The 13,857-nt window shown below is 38.8% G+C and overlaps 1 protein-coding gene across 5 annotated transcripts; it reads right to left on the bottom strand.

Moving 5' to 3' along the window:
- Positions 1 to 474: 474 nt before the first annotated feature.
- tom1 (target of myb1 membrane trafficking protein) lies at positions 475 to 13,656 on the bottom strand. 5 transcript variants are annotated; one of them, XM_015005227.2, is made up of 16 exons: positions 13,035 to 13,656; positions 10,470 to 10,554; positions 10,281 to 10,359; positions 10,021 to 10,170; positions 9,028 to 9,162; positions 8,797 to 8,931; positions 6,866 to 6,982; positions 6,514 to 6,644; positions 6,377 to 6,419; positions 6,172 to 6,301; positions 5,555 to 5,618; positions 3,901 to 3,970; positions 3,517 to 3,582; positions 3,086 to 3,148; positions 1,905 to 1,944; positions 475 to 1,092 (listed from the first exon to the last, which is right to left on the bottom strand). In XM_015005227.2, exons 1-16 carry the CDS (start codon positions 13,084 to 13,086, stop codon positions 998 to 1,000), a joined length of 1,455 nt encoding a protein of 484 aa, XP_014860713.2. In that variant the 5' UTR covers positions 13,087 to 13,656; the 3' UTR covers positions 475 to 997. The 5 variants fall into 5 exon arrangements, with proteins under 5 accessions (XP_014860713.2, XP_014860712.2, XP_014860714.2 ...); XM_015005226.2 differs by having other exon boundaries at positions 6,514 to 6,647; positions 13,035 to 13,654; XM_015005228.2 differs by lacking the exon at positions 3,517 to 3,582 and having other exon boundaries at positions 6,514 to 6,647; positions 13,035 to 13,654.
- Positions 13,657 to 13,857: the final 201 nt, after the last annotated feature.

Consider the following 13,857-nt stretch of genomic DNA (forward strand, 5'->3'; position numbering starts at 1 on the left):
TTTTTGGGGGGAAAAAATGCTACCCAATGGCAAAACAACACAAAACTGGTTCATAATTTTTTTGGGATAAAACACAGAGAAATAAATCAAAGAAACCTATGAATTCTTGAAATGAGCTTCTTTTGGTGGCAGCATGATGGCGCTCAGTCATTTTAATTCTGGTTTGTTCTTTTTGTAAACCCTTGTACACACACACACATTTTTTCTTTTGCTTTTAAGTTTTGCTTTAGGACAGTTGCTATGACATGTATGACGTGGGAAAATTTTATTGGACTGAATTGAAATACAATAAGATAATGCTATGTTTCTTTTCTTTTTTTTCTTGACCCAACTTCGACCTTTTTGAAGCGTGCTCAGAGTGCAAGATTCCACAACCACTGTTTTGAAGTGAAGCAACGTGAACCACAGAAGATGAAAATAACAGTGACAGTTTGGATTTGGAGGAAACAAAATGAAGACAAGACAGTTCTGACGTCCAGTTAATAGCTTTAGTTTAATATCTGGCAGCAATCTGTCATGAATTTCTAACATTATGCGGAAAAGCTGGAAGTACAAAATCTGGAATTTTTCCACATCCAACAAGAAAAAAAGTGAAGCATTAAACAATAACAGTATGTTACATCAGAGCTTCACTTACAAGTTTACAGTGTTTTTTAAATTATTTTTTAAAGTGTATTTTTACCTTTCATGTTACCAATATATATATATTTATATATACATTTCACAGCAGTATATTACATAATATATCCTGCAAAGTGTTTCTTTGTAACAATATTTTTTTTCCCCTCTGAATGTCAGGAATGTAACCATATAGAAAATGTGCAAAAGTTTGCTCGCATACAAACCCTCAAGTAAAAACATTCCTTCACCAGCATGGTTTTCACACAGTTCCGAGCTCATTTTCTGGTCCAGCGTTGTTCCTCCAGTGTCGCTTCCATGTAACAACCCTCCACTCAATCATAAGTCGGGACGCACCTGCTGGTGGCGCCGCATGGCTTTAGGACTCGGAGTAGCTGGCGTCCTGTGAGGAGCCTCGCAGGGACGGCAGGCGCTCCGCCGCTTTTGCTCTTTCTGCCAGAAACCTGTCGAACTCTGCCGAGAGCCAAAAAAAAAAAAAAAACACGATTCATGAGTTTGAGTCATGGCTGATAGCTCTAGGTTAACTGGAGAGGAAAAAAAAAAAAAAAAAGAATACATAGAATGTAGAGAGGGTAGGTCCTGACTGGTTATTAATAATTCTAAATCCTGCTGGAAAGCGCCATCTGCTGGTGAAATGCATGAAACGGAGAATGAATGGTTGGTGTCAGGCCCGTCGAAATAAGTTAATCATACGATGAATTAAAACAATATCGCTAATTCCCACTTGCATGATTTATTGTTTTTCTCTTTTCTCTCTCTCTTTCTACCACAAACTGGATGACAAAAGTCTTCAGTCTGGTGCTTTGGTCTCAACTAGACCTTTCTTTGAAAGACAATTTTGTTTACAGAGACTTCATTTATTTTATTAGTAGTTTCTGTTGTTTTGTTTATTTATTTTCCTGTTCCTGTGTTAAAAGTTCAGTAGAATTAAAAAATGATCAATATCTGAGAATGTGTTATGCCATTAGTACCATTATATTACTGGAAAACGGTCCAAAACAACGACATTATCGTTTATCGCGATAACTTCCGGGAGAGTTTATTGTCCAGCAACGTTTGTTATAGTGACCAGGCACATTCAACATTTCTATCAATCAGAAAACAAACCAGACTGTGCTCACCGCTTTAAAAATAATAGTTTCATACATTAGTATCAGAGACTGTTTTTTCTATGTAATGGTTCCACTGGTAACCATGGCAGCTGAATAAAATGCTAGCTAGAATCAGTGAGTCATCCAGCAGGAATTAAACGTTTTAATCCTCACCTTCACTGGTCACACCCTCTGAGTCTTCATAGTCGTCGTACTGCATTGCAGAAAAAAAAAACACAAAGTAAACATTTGTGTTTCATTCACCTACATTTTTTGTAGTGTTTTGTCAAAGTGCTGGCAAAATGATTCCAAATAAATCCTTTTTTTAATTGCAGCATCATTACTATACAGTGAAAGTGAAAAAAATTCCAACCTTTAAAGGGGCGTATTATATAAAATTGACCTTTATATCACATTATACTGCTATTCCTGCAGTGTTTCTAGTGTAGTAGAAAGAGCAGAAGCTTCTTAAAGAGACAGAGGCCCAATTTCAAATGGTCAGATTGTGAAGTCAAATTTCTTCTGAGTCAAGTTTGATATTTACGCAGCATTTTTATAATGACTGAGGGTAATATAGGCACTTGATCGTGTCATAAAATACCATTATGTGCATGGAAAATACATAACACTGCTCCTTTAATTTGAGCATATTTATTTAGTTTGGGGAGCGAAAATAATCTCTCATTAAAATATAATTGGTTTGGCCATATGTTTTAGTTGCCAGAGGCTTTGGAGAATATTCATCCTTTGCTTCATATCAAACCAACTTGGAGAGTTAGATTGGTGAGAAAATAAAATAACATCTGGATGATCATCCAGATGATGATGACCCAGATCATCATCATCTGGGTTTAGTGGCACAGCAGAAAAACAGAAGTCATGGGTTATTAAATTGAAGTTTCTAGACACTTTAATTTCCAGGAAATTTAATGTAAAATGCTCCAGTTGTATTTATTCCAGAGGGATTGTTATGAGCAACCACCAATTGTGCAAATGGTGGTGATTTTGTTAAAAATAAATTAAATCCTAACATGGGTTTGTTTTTCCTTGACCCTGAAGAAATGTGCTCAAACTAAAACCAATAAAGACCAGCAAATACAATATCTGCTGTTTTCTAATTGTGTATGTTATTGTACAGAACTGAGCGAAACGAAATAGATTTCTAACATGACCGAAAAATCTCTCAGAAAAACCAGATAAAAGTTTCTCCAAAAGTCGGCTTGACTCAACAGTGTCTGCAGTTTTATAGATGTAGAATTTTTAGAAAAGACTGTGTGTGTTTAATATTTAAGCTAAAGTAAAATAGGTGTAACACGTCAGTCGGAACATAAACTCCGTAAGATCTGGTCGCTGACCTCGTCTTCCAGCTCTAGCCATTTCTCGACGTCGTCCATGACATTGGACTGGTTGATGGGAATCTGAGGAGGAAAAGTAGAGCAAAGGGTGAGCGGAGCCGGAAGTGAAACAGCAGAATCATCATGCCACCAAACCACCGAGCACAAATCGAAAGCGAAAAGGACAGAAGACTCAAACTGCATCACCAACCGAAGTGAGGAACGGAGAAAAACTCAAGAGGTGAGGAAAAAATGTCGACATGTCCCAAACAATGCGGTCATGCTCAGACACCAACATGCAGACCATTGAGACTGACCTCAAAAAAAAAAAAAATGAAATAAATAAAAAAAAATCTTCATAAACAGAAACAAAAGTCACCCACAACACATTCGAATGGCAATACAGGGACAAAAAGCAAGCGTTTGCACGCTAGCTGTGCGTTCAGACCCACCATTCCCCTTTTAATCATCCAATCTAACTTTGGTGAAGAGCTGCGGGTTGAGGCTGGACTCTCATCCTTCACACACACACACACACACACACACACACACACACACACACACACACAGAGTTCATTGAAAAGGAACACTTAGAGAGGCATAACTATTCCCCCAAAACTCACCACTGTGTTCATAGCACAGGCTCTATAAACACCCCGTTTAAAACCTAACTTTAAGTCTAATCTGACTTTTTTTTTTTTTTTTTTTACCATTTTAAGCTGCTTTCACCTTAATGTTCACATGTGCTCAAATGTCCCATGACAGACAACAAGTTCAGTCTTGTGACTCTCAAATCTGTAGGAATCTCAAATGCCGCAGTTTTTTTTTTTCCTTACCAATCCAGAGTTTTGTAAACTGCTGCCCTGAGCTCGAGCCGGATCGTCTGCTGTCACTTCATTCGCATCACTGAAAACAAAGTTTTGTACATTAATTAACCGCCATTAGAGTCATTTACATAAGAACGAGGCAAACTGGGTGAAACATTCTCAGCAGAAAACGCAACTTGCCGCAAACAGGCAGAATTACCGAATTTGCTTCGTTTTTATCTGCAACTAAAGGGTCTTCCATTGTGTGCTTACAAAATTTTTCTCACACGGTCGGAGTGATGTGATTATGTGCATTAAAACAAGTTTGGATTCTTTGGATTCTTCTGGCCAAACAAATCGAGAAAGTTTCCATCTCTAAGCTGCCGCAGGATGACTATATGACTTACATGATCAATATCTGATATTTGATATTAATATTATTGCTTTAACTGATATCTGAACATGTATATATACTTTTCCCTACACTTCCAGTGTTTAGCACAGTGTTTCTCAACCCTGGTCCTCACCGCCCCCCTGCTCTGCATGTTTTAGATGTGCCTCTATTCCAGAGCAGCTGATCCAAATGATTGCATGACCATCTAGTACTGCAGAAGCCTGTTAATCACCCAGAGATACAATTCAGGTGTGTGGCAGAAGGGAAGCACCTAAAACATGCATGACAGGGGGGCGGTGAGGACCAGGGTTGAGAAACACTGGTTTAGCAGAAGCCTCTCTGCTTCAGCTAACCCCATCCCTCCAGAAACACATACAAAAGTGGCAACAAGATGGAAATTGACTATTGACCTAGTTTTTTTTTTTATCTGTTATGCTAAAAAATGAACACCATTGGCAAATACAGATGTTTATGCAGATATGTCATGCATCCCTAATTTTAATTTTTTGGATTTATTTCTATGCAGTGGTAGGTGCTGCTAGCTACACCCTAAAGCAGTGGGCTAATTAAACATTTTCAAAGTTAGCAGAAACATCAAAGCACAAAACCAAAAAGACATTACTCTGTTTTTAGTGGAGAAACACACCTGTGCCCACCACTGTTAGCATGCTAACAAGAAAGTTACTTGTGCTAATCTTATAGCACTAATGATAAATTAGTTCTGCTTCTGCTAACACAAAAGCGCTACAACCAACATGGTCTGGAAAAATTAATTTAGGGCAAGATTAGGCAACATAGGTTAAATGTTTTCAAAGTTAGCAAAAGTGCTAAAGTGTTAAGGATTCCTCCCCCACCCCCCACTGTTAGCCCACCACTGTTTCTTGGTATCGCAACTTGTCAACTGTATCTTCAATCTTGTTAAAATGCGCAGCAAAGTATTTGGCATTTTCACTGCTAGATTTGAGAATGTCTTGAAAATCTTAAGAGTGAAGATGAACGTCTGCTTTATGGTCACAGACACTGGTGTTTTGATGCTGCTAGCCATGCTAGCATTACCCATGTTGCTAATATAAGATGCTAAATACAATAAAAACTGTTAATTCTAAGGTCATTTTGCCTTTGTTTTAAAATGATGTCTCCCCATATACAATATAAATAAGAGAAATTCAAATTAGCTAAAATAAGTAGTAATCAGATAAAAAAAATAACGAGAAATTGGAAACAAAATACTGTTCAGTGCGTTGCTGATTTTAGCCTTTTAGAATTGATTCATTAATTTTTTTTGTTTACCTTGTTAGTTGTTGACTTGAGATGTTTATTTTCTGTGATAACATGTCATCTGATTCGCTTGTACCTGAATATGAAAAAAAAAAAACAGGAAGTGTTGTAAAAAGGGGAGAACAACAATGTCAAGAGAATTAATGGTAAAATCTTTAAATAAAATATGCAATTGAAAATGGTACAAAAACAACATGCTTCATATGTATACAGAAAAACGGCACATTAAAAATGTAACAAATATATATCGCTACACACAAGAAAAACAAATAAATCTTTGTTTTCATTAAAGCAACATATCACACTTAAACAGGTACATGAATTCAATGAGAAACAATATTTCCAAATTAAGAAATAATTGTACTGACTTGACTTAATTGATTTGTGTAATTAAAAAACATAACACGAACTTAAACAACCAGATGATTCCCCACATCAAACACCAGGCAACATTTTAGCAGGTGCTCCAGGCGAAATATAAATGTCACTCCATAATATATGTATAAAAAAATCACAATATTTCAGTTTCATCCCTTTATGACTCATCTTGGTACCATTTATACTGTAGCTCTGAGCGAGTTAGAGAAAGCGAGCTGCGTTAGAGGCGCAGTGAGAAATGCGACACTCACTCAGCTTGGCCATCAGACTGTACAAACTGTCTGGCTTGGACAGACTGAGGGAGCTGTCGCTTTTAACTGAGGCCATCCCTGATTGGCTGACGGGTGAATAAAGGTCCGACAGGTTTATGTAGTTGTCGCTCTGCAAGGAATCAAAAGAAAAATGTAAAATCCAACAGATACACAACACCAAAATGAGCGTATTGCTGCTCTTTACCTTCTGCTCTGTGCTTTGACCGTTCGTTAATCTTCTTTCAAACCTGTAGATAGCAAAACAACCAATGGGGATTAAACAGCCTTATTGAAGCGTTTTAATAATAATAATAATAATAATAATAATAATAATGCAGTAACCTGTGGTAGCGAGTGAAGGCAGTGTTCATTTCATCGTTGGTGGCCAGTAATTCCTCGATCAGGTTCTCCTCGCTGAGTCTGGGGATGATCTTCACGATCCTGTCTTGCATTTCCTTACATACAGTGTACAACTGCTAATGACACAACCAGACAAACCATGTGTGGGTTGGGGGGGGATTGAAGGGCCGGATGCAGCACGGAGCGCATGAAGCGCTAGATCAGTTAAGGGCACCGCAGCGTCATCAAGCGACAGGAGAGGAAGGAAATCCACAGTGACGCGACTCGGAGCGCATTCGGCTCGGAGCGCATTCGGCTCGGAGCGCATTCGGCTCGGAGACGGATCCATTTTTACCTCCAGCAGCTCCATGTCTGCCTGCTTCGCCGTGACCGGGTCCAGCTGGCTCATCATCTCCGACATGGTGGACAGGTTGGTGCGCACCACGCCCAGCTCCGTCTTCAGCATCTTCACCTGCAGCGACACGGCGAGTGAGTCGGAGAGCGCAGCAACAAGCCGAGGTGTGCTGAGAAATCAGCTGGCGACGACCAAACGAGGGATGCACCAATCCGCTTTTTTCACTTCCGATGCTGATATCGGAGGTTTGATATCGGCCAATTCCGATCCCATGCAGGGAATCAATGACTTAAGATATTTCTTTTTTTTAAAACGTAGACATAAATGTACTGAATACAACAAACGTATATTGTTTGTTGTATTCAAACAATATACGTTTGAATACAAACGTATTCAAACGTATATTGAATACGTTTGAATACGTATTCAAACGTATTCAAACGTTTGAATACGTTTGTATTCAAACACACACAACTTTGTGTGTTATCTTTATAACACACAAAGTTGTGTTATAAAGATAACACAACTTTGATTTGTTCAGTCAGTGAAACTAGGAGTAGAACAGCCAATGTAAAATTAATAAGAAAGAAACTGAAACTGAGAAAAACAATAGACTGGTAAAACATTAAAAAAATAAACTGCTACGAACTTTGTTTCCAATGGGTCAGAAGGTGTAATTAGGAATTCTAAATATAATGTAAAATAAATAATAAAGTTTGACGTGGCTCAGAGCACAAAGCATAGAATTAGACTGAATTGCCACAATCCCCAATCTAGAAACTTTTGTTTTGATAACAGGATGATACAGATATTAATATCGGATCGGTTCATCTCTGCACTAAAAGGTTGAAAACAACTAATTTCTTTTCTGAGCAGTGAATCCACAGTAGCTAAGCACTATATTACTTTACAGCCACACTTTTCAGTGTGGAAGTAGAAACTGTAGGAAGAAGAATCAGAGTTAGTTGTTTTCCAAGTGTTAGCGAGGTGACTAAACAGGAAGTGAGGCTGGTGCTTTTAACTCAGGGTGAGATTTCAGGAGTGAACAGGAAGCTGGACGTCTTAAAGTTTTCCTTTTCAAAAACGGTATCCACCGTAGATTACGCTGGATTAGGACGTGTTGGAAGTTTTGGAAATCTCTGATCTTAATATGAAAGTAAAGTAAATCCACAGATATTAGTGCTAATTGTGCTGATCATGTTAATTTGCTACAGCAGAGTAAAATGTCACATCTGTGATCACGTTGTCTTTGTTTTGAAACAGCAGAGGAATGGTGCTTATCTGCAGAGCTGTGTAACACAGACTGCTCACTCATGCGCACAGTGTGACGTCGCCTCTGCTCCCACTGTAATTCAATAATGGTCTGTCAAGGTGGAGTTTCAGAAGGAGCAGGAGGTTTTAAAGAGAAAGAAGCGCAATTTCAAGGCGTTAAATTAGAAAGTCAAATTACTTTTAAGTCATATTTAACTGAAGTTAACATAGCTACTTTGTTATGCTAGAAAATGGCAGGAAAACACAAAATACTGTCCCTTTAAAAAGATACATTTTCTATGTTTTTGTTTAAAACCCCTAAATAGAAATTAGCTAATTAGCTAAAACTTATTGGAAGGTCAGAGCTTCACAAAATTAGTGGTCTGATATCAGCCACAAACACTCCTGCTGGTTGAGTGACTCAACTCTTAGTGAAAGGAAGGATGAAGGTTAAAGGCCAAAGTAAGAAATAGAAATAATAAGCAATTGTTGAACCACCATAGCGTCACCTTCCTAAAATAATGTCTTTTTTTGCCAAATTTTATTTGGCAAACTTTTTTTTGCCAAATTTTAGGAGAAAAAAAAAGAGACTTGGGCTATTTTTTTAGAAAGGTGACGACAGAGAAACTGAAATTGTCAGAGCGCGGTGACAGTCAGCTGTTGTCGTCTGGCTGCATCACCTGGCTGGGAGTGAAGGCACCGGTTCCCTCCAGGGCCAGTCTGAGCTCAGAGGTGTGAGCGGGGATGAGAGGAGGTTTAGTGGACAGGCGCACAGCAGACAGAGCAGTGACAGCAGGCCCGTTCCCAGGTAAAGTCTGCCGCACGCAGAGGCAGCGAGAAGACAACAGATAAGGAAATGAGCAAAAGACAAGAGGAGGCGGATCGGAAAGCACAGCAACGGCGCCTTGCACCTTCTTCAGAGGCTGAGCCGACGGGTAGCCGTCGAGCTGAGCCGCCGGGAACTCCAGTCCCTTCCGCCGCAGGTCTTCGTACACCGACACCACGCCCGTCAGGTCGGGCGAGCTGCGGAATGCGTCAGCCCACGCCTTGTTGAGAGAAGAAACCACAAGTTACTCAGGGGCGTTGACGCGAATAAAACCAGGTCCAGCAGGTGGGGCTCTTTGTTTCACCTCAGCCCCACCTGCAGAGCCTGGCACCTAAAAATGTTGTTCCGCTAACCGCGGCACCAGTTCAACATAATTTACTGCAGTAAAAGTAAAAAAGTAGCTGTCCAAGAAATTACTCAAGTGAGAGTGAAAAAGTATTTGGTAAAAAGACGTCTCAAGTAATAACTGATGAAAAAAAATCAATCTTTTAATGTTTAAAAATTACATCATCAATCTGAAGCTATGTGGAAATTTTCATATTTTAAGGACTTAAAAGATTCTAAATAACATATTTACAAAATAGCAAAATCAGGCAAAAGAAAAAGAAAAAAAAAAAGAATCCAAATCAGTTTCTTTCAATATAGAACTTAAGGGGTGTGGTTGGTGAATTTTTCGTAAAAAAAAAGGTATATATATATATATATATATATATATATATATATATATATATATATATATATATATATATATAACACTAACACTTACACATAACTTTACATTTTGACAAACCAAATGACGTCACACATCGTCATTTGGAAACATAAAGTCACGTGGAAATTTAAGGATATGAAAATAATTCATCTAAATAACATGATTACAAGAAAAAAAAGACAAATTCAGGGAAAAGAAAAAAAAAATTCAAGATTAGTTTCTTTCAAAATAAAACTTCCAGAAATTAGCGACACTTCACAATAAAGTCACTAAAGTAAAAGCAAAGCGTAAACGCTCTCTAAAAGAAAATACTTCCCAAAAAGTTACCCAAGTAAATGTAACCAGTTAGTACCGAACTCGGCCCACCTGTATGATGCCGAGGACTCGGTCATGAACGATCTGTGGCGGGTTGTTCCTGGGGATGATGGCGCGCACCAGAACGCCCTCGATGAAGTCGCGTGTCGTAACCAAAATGTGAAATCTGTAGCCGCAGTTCTTCACACACGTCTCAAGGACCTGCGGTCAGAAAGAGGATGAAGAGGAAATCTATCAGAAAACACACCAAAGGAAACCAAGTTATTTAAATCCCAAGATTTCACACGACGACAAACAGAACCGACGCTCACAGTAAGAGCCAGCATGATCTCCTTGAAGTTCTTATTCGCCACAATCCGTTTCTTTATGGCTCTGACTGCGTCTCTGGGCCTGGGAGTCAGAGAGGTGGCAACAGTTAGACGCATGTAAGCTCGAGGGAAGGGCATGTTTCTGATCATGACAGATAGCACACACACACACACACACACACGGATACACACCCTTCCTCTGAGCTGTTGGTTAAGTCACAGATTTCCATGTTCAGTTCCCAGTCTTCAGATGGTAAACTGGAGTTAGTGGCACGCTCTGTAAACCCCCCCCCCAAAAAGTCAAGAGACGTAAAACAGTTTGCTAATGCTAATGCCAACAAATACGACGTTTATCCATATTTATGCATCACATTTTTTATTATACCATTAGCAGCTGGTCATTTCTTTTTAATTCTTTAGCTTAAACATTTAGCTACAGTTCTGGACATTTGGAAATTAGAAACTGTATATTAGCGATGCACCGACAGGAAAATTAGTTAGGGAAAATACTTTAATGTTATAATTACATCATGAAATTAATTCTCTTCAAAGGGGTTGCACTGAAATGTACTGAAATGAAAGGATAAAAATACTAAAATGAAAAGAAACGGGAACGTAGCATCAAGCTAGGTATTCAGTAATACTTTGTGCATAAGCTGCTTGGTGGGCGTGGTTTACTTCAGGAGGCGAGCGCCATTGTGGAGACGCACATCTTCATTATGTGGGGATATTTTTAGCTCCTGCTGCCTGGACGAAGGATAAACGATTTCCTGTTTGACCCAAAAAACCTGGAAGAATCATTTACAGCTCCGAAGAGACGGGCTGGATCAGATAAGTCTGATGAACACTGATGACCACAGGAAACCTAAATGTGCGCAGCTATGTGAACATTCCATTTTGGTACTTTAATAGCAGCACACTCCTAGATACCTAATACAAACAAACAAACAACAACAACAAAAACAAAAAAAAAAACAGTAAAAACTAACACAAATAATGTGGAAACATGAGTTTGTAAATTTCCTTTTTTGGGGGGTGACAATAGAATAGAACAGTCCTTTGTTTATCCCTCTGATGGGAAATTCCCAGTATAGTAGCATGATTGATAGATAAATTGAGAGTGGGGGGTTTCTAGTCCAATTTTGCCAGGAGGGGGTTTCAGGGTGGGGCCAGTGTTTCTTCACTGGGGCACCGAACAAAAGAATAAAAAATACATAAATAAAAAAAGGGGCAGTATTTCATTGTTTAATATTTTAAATCAGCCACATTTTGCAGGTTGCAGACACCAGATATAGAGATGAAAACTGTGATCCTATCACAATTAGAGATGCAACGATCCAATATTAATATCTGTATCGATGATGAAAAAAATTTCTAGATTGGGTATTGGTGACATGTGCCAGATCCATAAGGGCAGATCTATAAAGTCTAATTCTATGCTTTGTGCTCTAATTTTGCTGTCTGATCCAATTGAAAAAAGGTTTATTGCAGTTTATTTTTTTAAATTGTTCACCAAGATAGAAAAAACCCCAATAGTTTGTCTATCAGTTTCAGTTTCATAACTATTTATCTTACACTGGCTGTTATACTCCTGATTGAACTGACTGGACAAATTAAAGTTGTGTTGTTTTTACATGTTTTACCAAGCTTGTTGAAGCTACTTGTGTATTTAAGTGTGCCGTCCTGGCGCAGAGTTATCAAATAAATTTGTAATTCAGTACATTTATGTCTGTGTTTGAAAAAAAAGAAAAGTTTGATGTGAGTTTAGCAGACAGATTGGTACCTAAATCTCAAATATCGGTACTGGTATCGGAAGTGAAAAAAGTGGATCGGTGCATCGCTGATCCTAATACAGCTGAAGGTAAAAGCGATTTTTTTAATTTATTGTTAAAAAATAGCTACAAGGGTAAAAGTTGAAATTGGTCAAAAGCAGCAATAGTTACACTAATAGAAGCACACTGGTACACCCGTTAAGAACAACAACAATAACATTTTCATAAACAATTGAAAGAAATCCACGATATAAGAAACGTAAAACCCCCGAAGTTGACACATTTTACAGAAAGATGAAAACAAACAACATGCTAATAAAGCCTTAGCATGTTGTTTAGACGGAATAAACCCAACTGTTTACCCTTGGCATTGTTTACAGGCGTTACATTAGAAAATGTCAATATGGGTGTATGCGCTTCCTGGTTCCCAAGGTTACCGCTGTCTCTTTTAATAAATGAAAACGAGCTCCTTAATCGTTGATATTAGAGCAAAAATAAAAATAGTAATAAAGATATTTGAAGCAGTCAGTTTGCGAATACTAGTGAGTTAGTGGCACAGAAAAGCCAGTGTGATGTAAATGTGCTGCAGCCTGCTCTCATTTGGGTCAGATGGGGTGGGTGGGGGTGGGATGTCCGGCTCAGCTCGGTGCAGGTTAAAAACGGAGCCAACGGGGACCGATCGGTCTCCCAACACCTCCCCCGCCTAATCATTGTCTTCTCAGGGCGTCAATCACGCCGTAAGCCGCTGCGCCTCCATCTGTTTTCATGCGTTTAAGTTGTTGTTTCCCCCTCCATGGTGAAACGCACCATGTCTTGGAATAAAATAAAAATAAAATAAATAAATAGAAAACAGGTTGCAGAACGGAGTAAATGGCAGCTCGGTGGAGCCTGGGCGGAACGTTTGAGCAAAGCCAGTGATCGCGTTAAAGCGCTTTAATTTTTTATTTTCCTTCTCTGTTTTTTCTTGCGTTCGTTGAGAGCTCACCGATTAGCTGGCCCACCGGCGAGCTGAACGGATTCCCCAGCAGAAACTCCATGATGGTGGACGGTGAGACGGTCCAGCGAAGCGCCGACGTCCCCGGGTCCCCGCTGCTGCTGCCGCCGCTGCTGCTGCTGCTTTCTCCAAAGTGGAGCACCGAGTGCGTCAGACTTTAAAGGGAAAGCAGCCTGCCACTTATCAGATGCTCGCTGTTACAAGGTCGGTACGGTGTAACTGCGCCCCGCGGCGGCTGTTTGGATGTCTGCTCCATAAAAGAAAATAAAGAAATAACAGAAGAAAATATTTGCATTTACATTAGCATAGAGTAACTGTTCGAGCTTACAGTTACTGTATGCTAACAGTTTGCAGTTATGTATGTATATGGTATACATACATGCTAACATACAGTATACTGTTTTCTAACTGTATAAAAAAACTCTGAGGATCATTTTCAGATCCTCACAACCGAAAGAAAGAAAAAAAAATAGAAAAGAAACTATTTATTAAAAAATGCAATGTTGTAGTGGGTAGAACATGAAGTATTGGACTATACCTAAGAAAAAAAATGTATCCATACTTTCTGAAAACTACCTCCCATTTTACAGACGACGGAGTATTAGGGGGCCACGCGAAACAATTTTAAAAAAATACATTTACGAGATTAAATTCATAATATTACGATAATAAAATCGAAATAATACGAGAAAACCAAAAATAATAACAGTTCAAGATTAAAGTCATAATGTTAAAATAAAGTTGTATTATTACTTTTCTCTCGTAGTACTATTTCATTGTTGGTTATAGGACCTTATTCCCGTAATTTTGTATT

Source organism: Poecilia mexicana, unplaced genomic scaffold (genome assembly GCF_051168715.1).
Source record: "Poecilia mexicana isolate PSO_F unplaced genomic scaffold, ASM5116871v1 scaffold_8, whole genome shotgun sequence".
Classification (NCBI taxonomy): Eukaryota; Metazoa; Chordata; class Actinopteri; order Cyprinodontiformes; family Poeciliidae; genus Poecilia; species Poecilia mexicana.

Excerpts from the sequence above, each read along its gene's own strand:
- tom1 (XM_015005226.2), bottom strand. The coding sequence starts at position 13,086 with ATGGAGTTTCTGCTGGGGAATCCGTTCAGCTCGCCGGTGGGCCAGCTA. Across the intron at positions 6,983-8,796 it reads GTGCCTTCACTCCCAGCCAG|GTGAAGATGCTGAAGACGGA; the intron begins GTGATGCAGCCA and ends GTGTCGCTGCAG. Across the intron at positions 1,093-1,904 it reads AGAGGGTGTGACCAGTGAAG|AGTTCGACAGGTTTCTGGCA; the intron begins GTGAGGATTAAA and ends GGCTCTCGGCAG.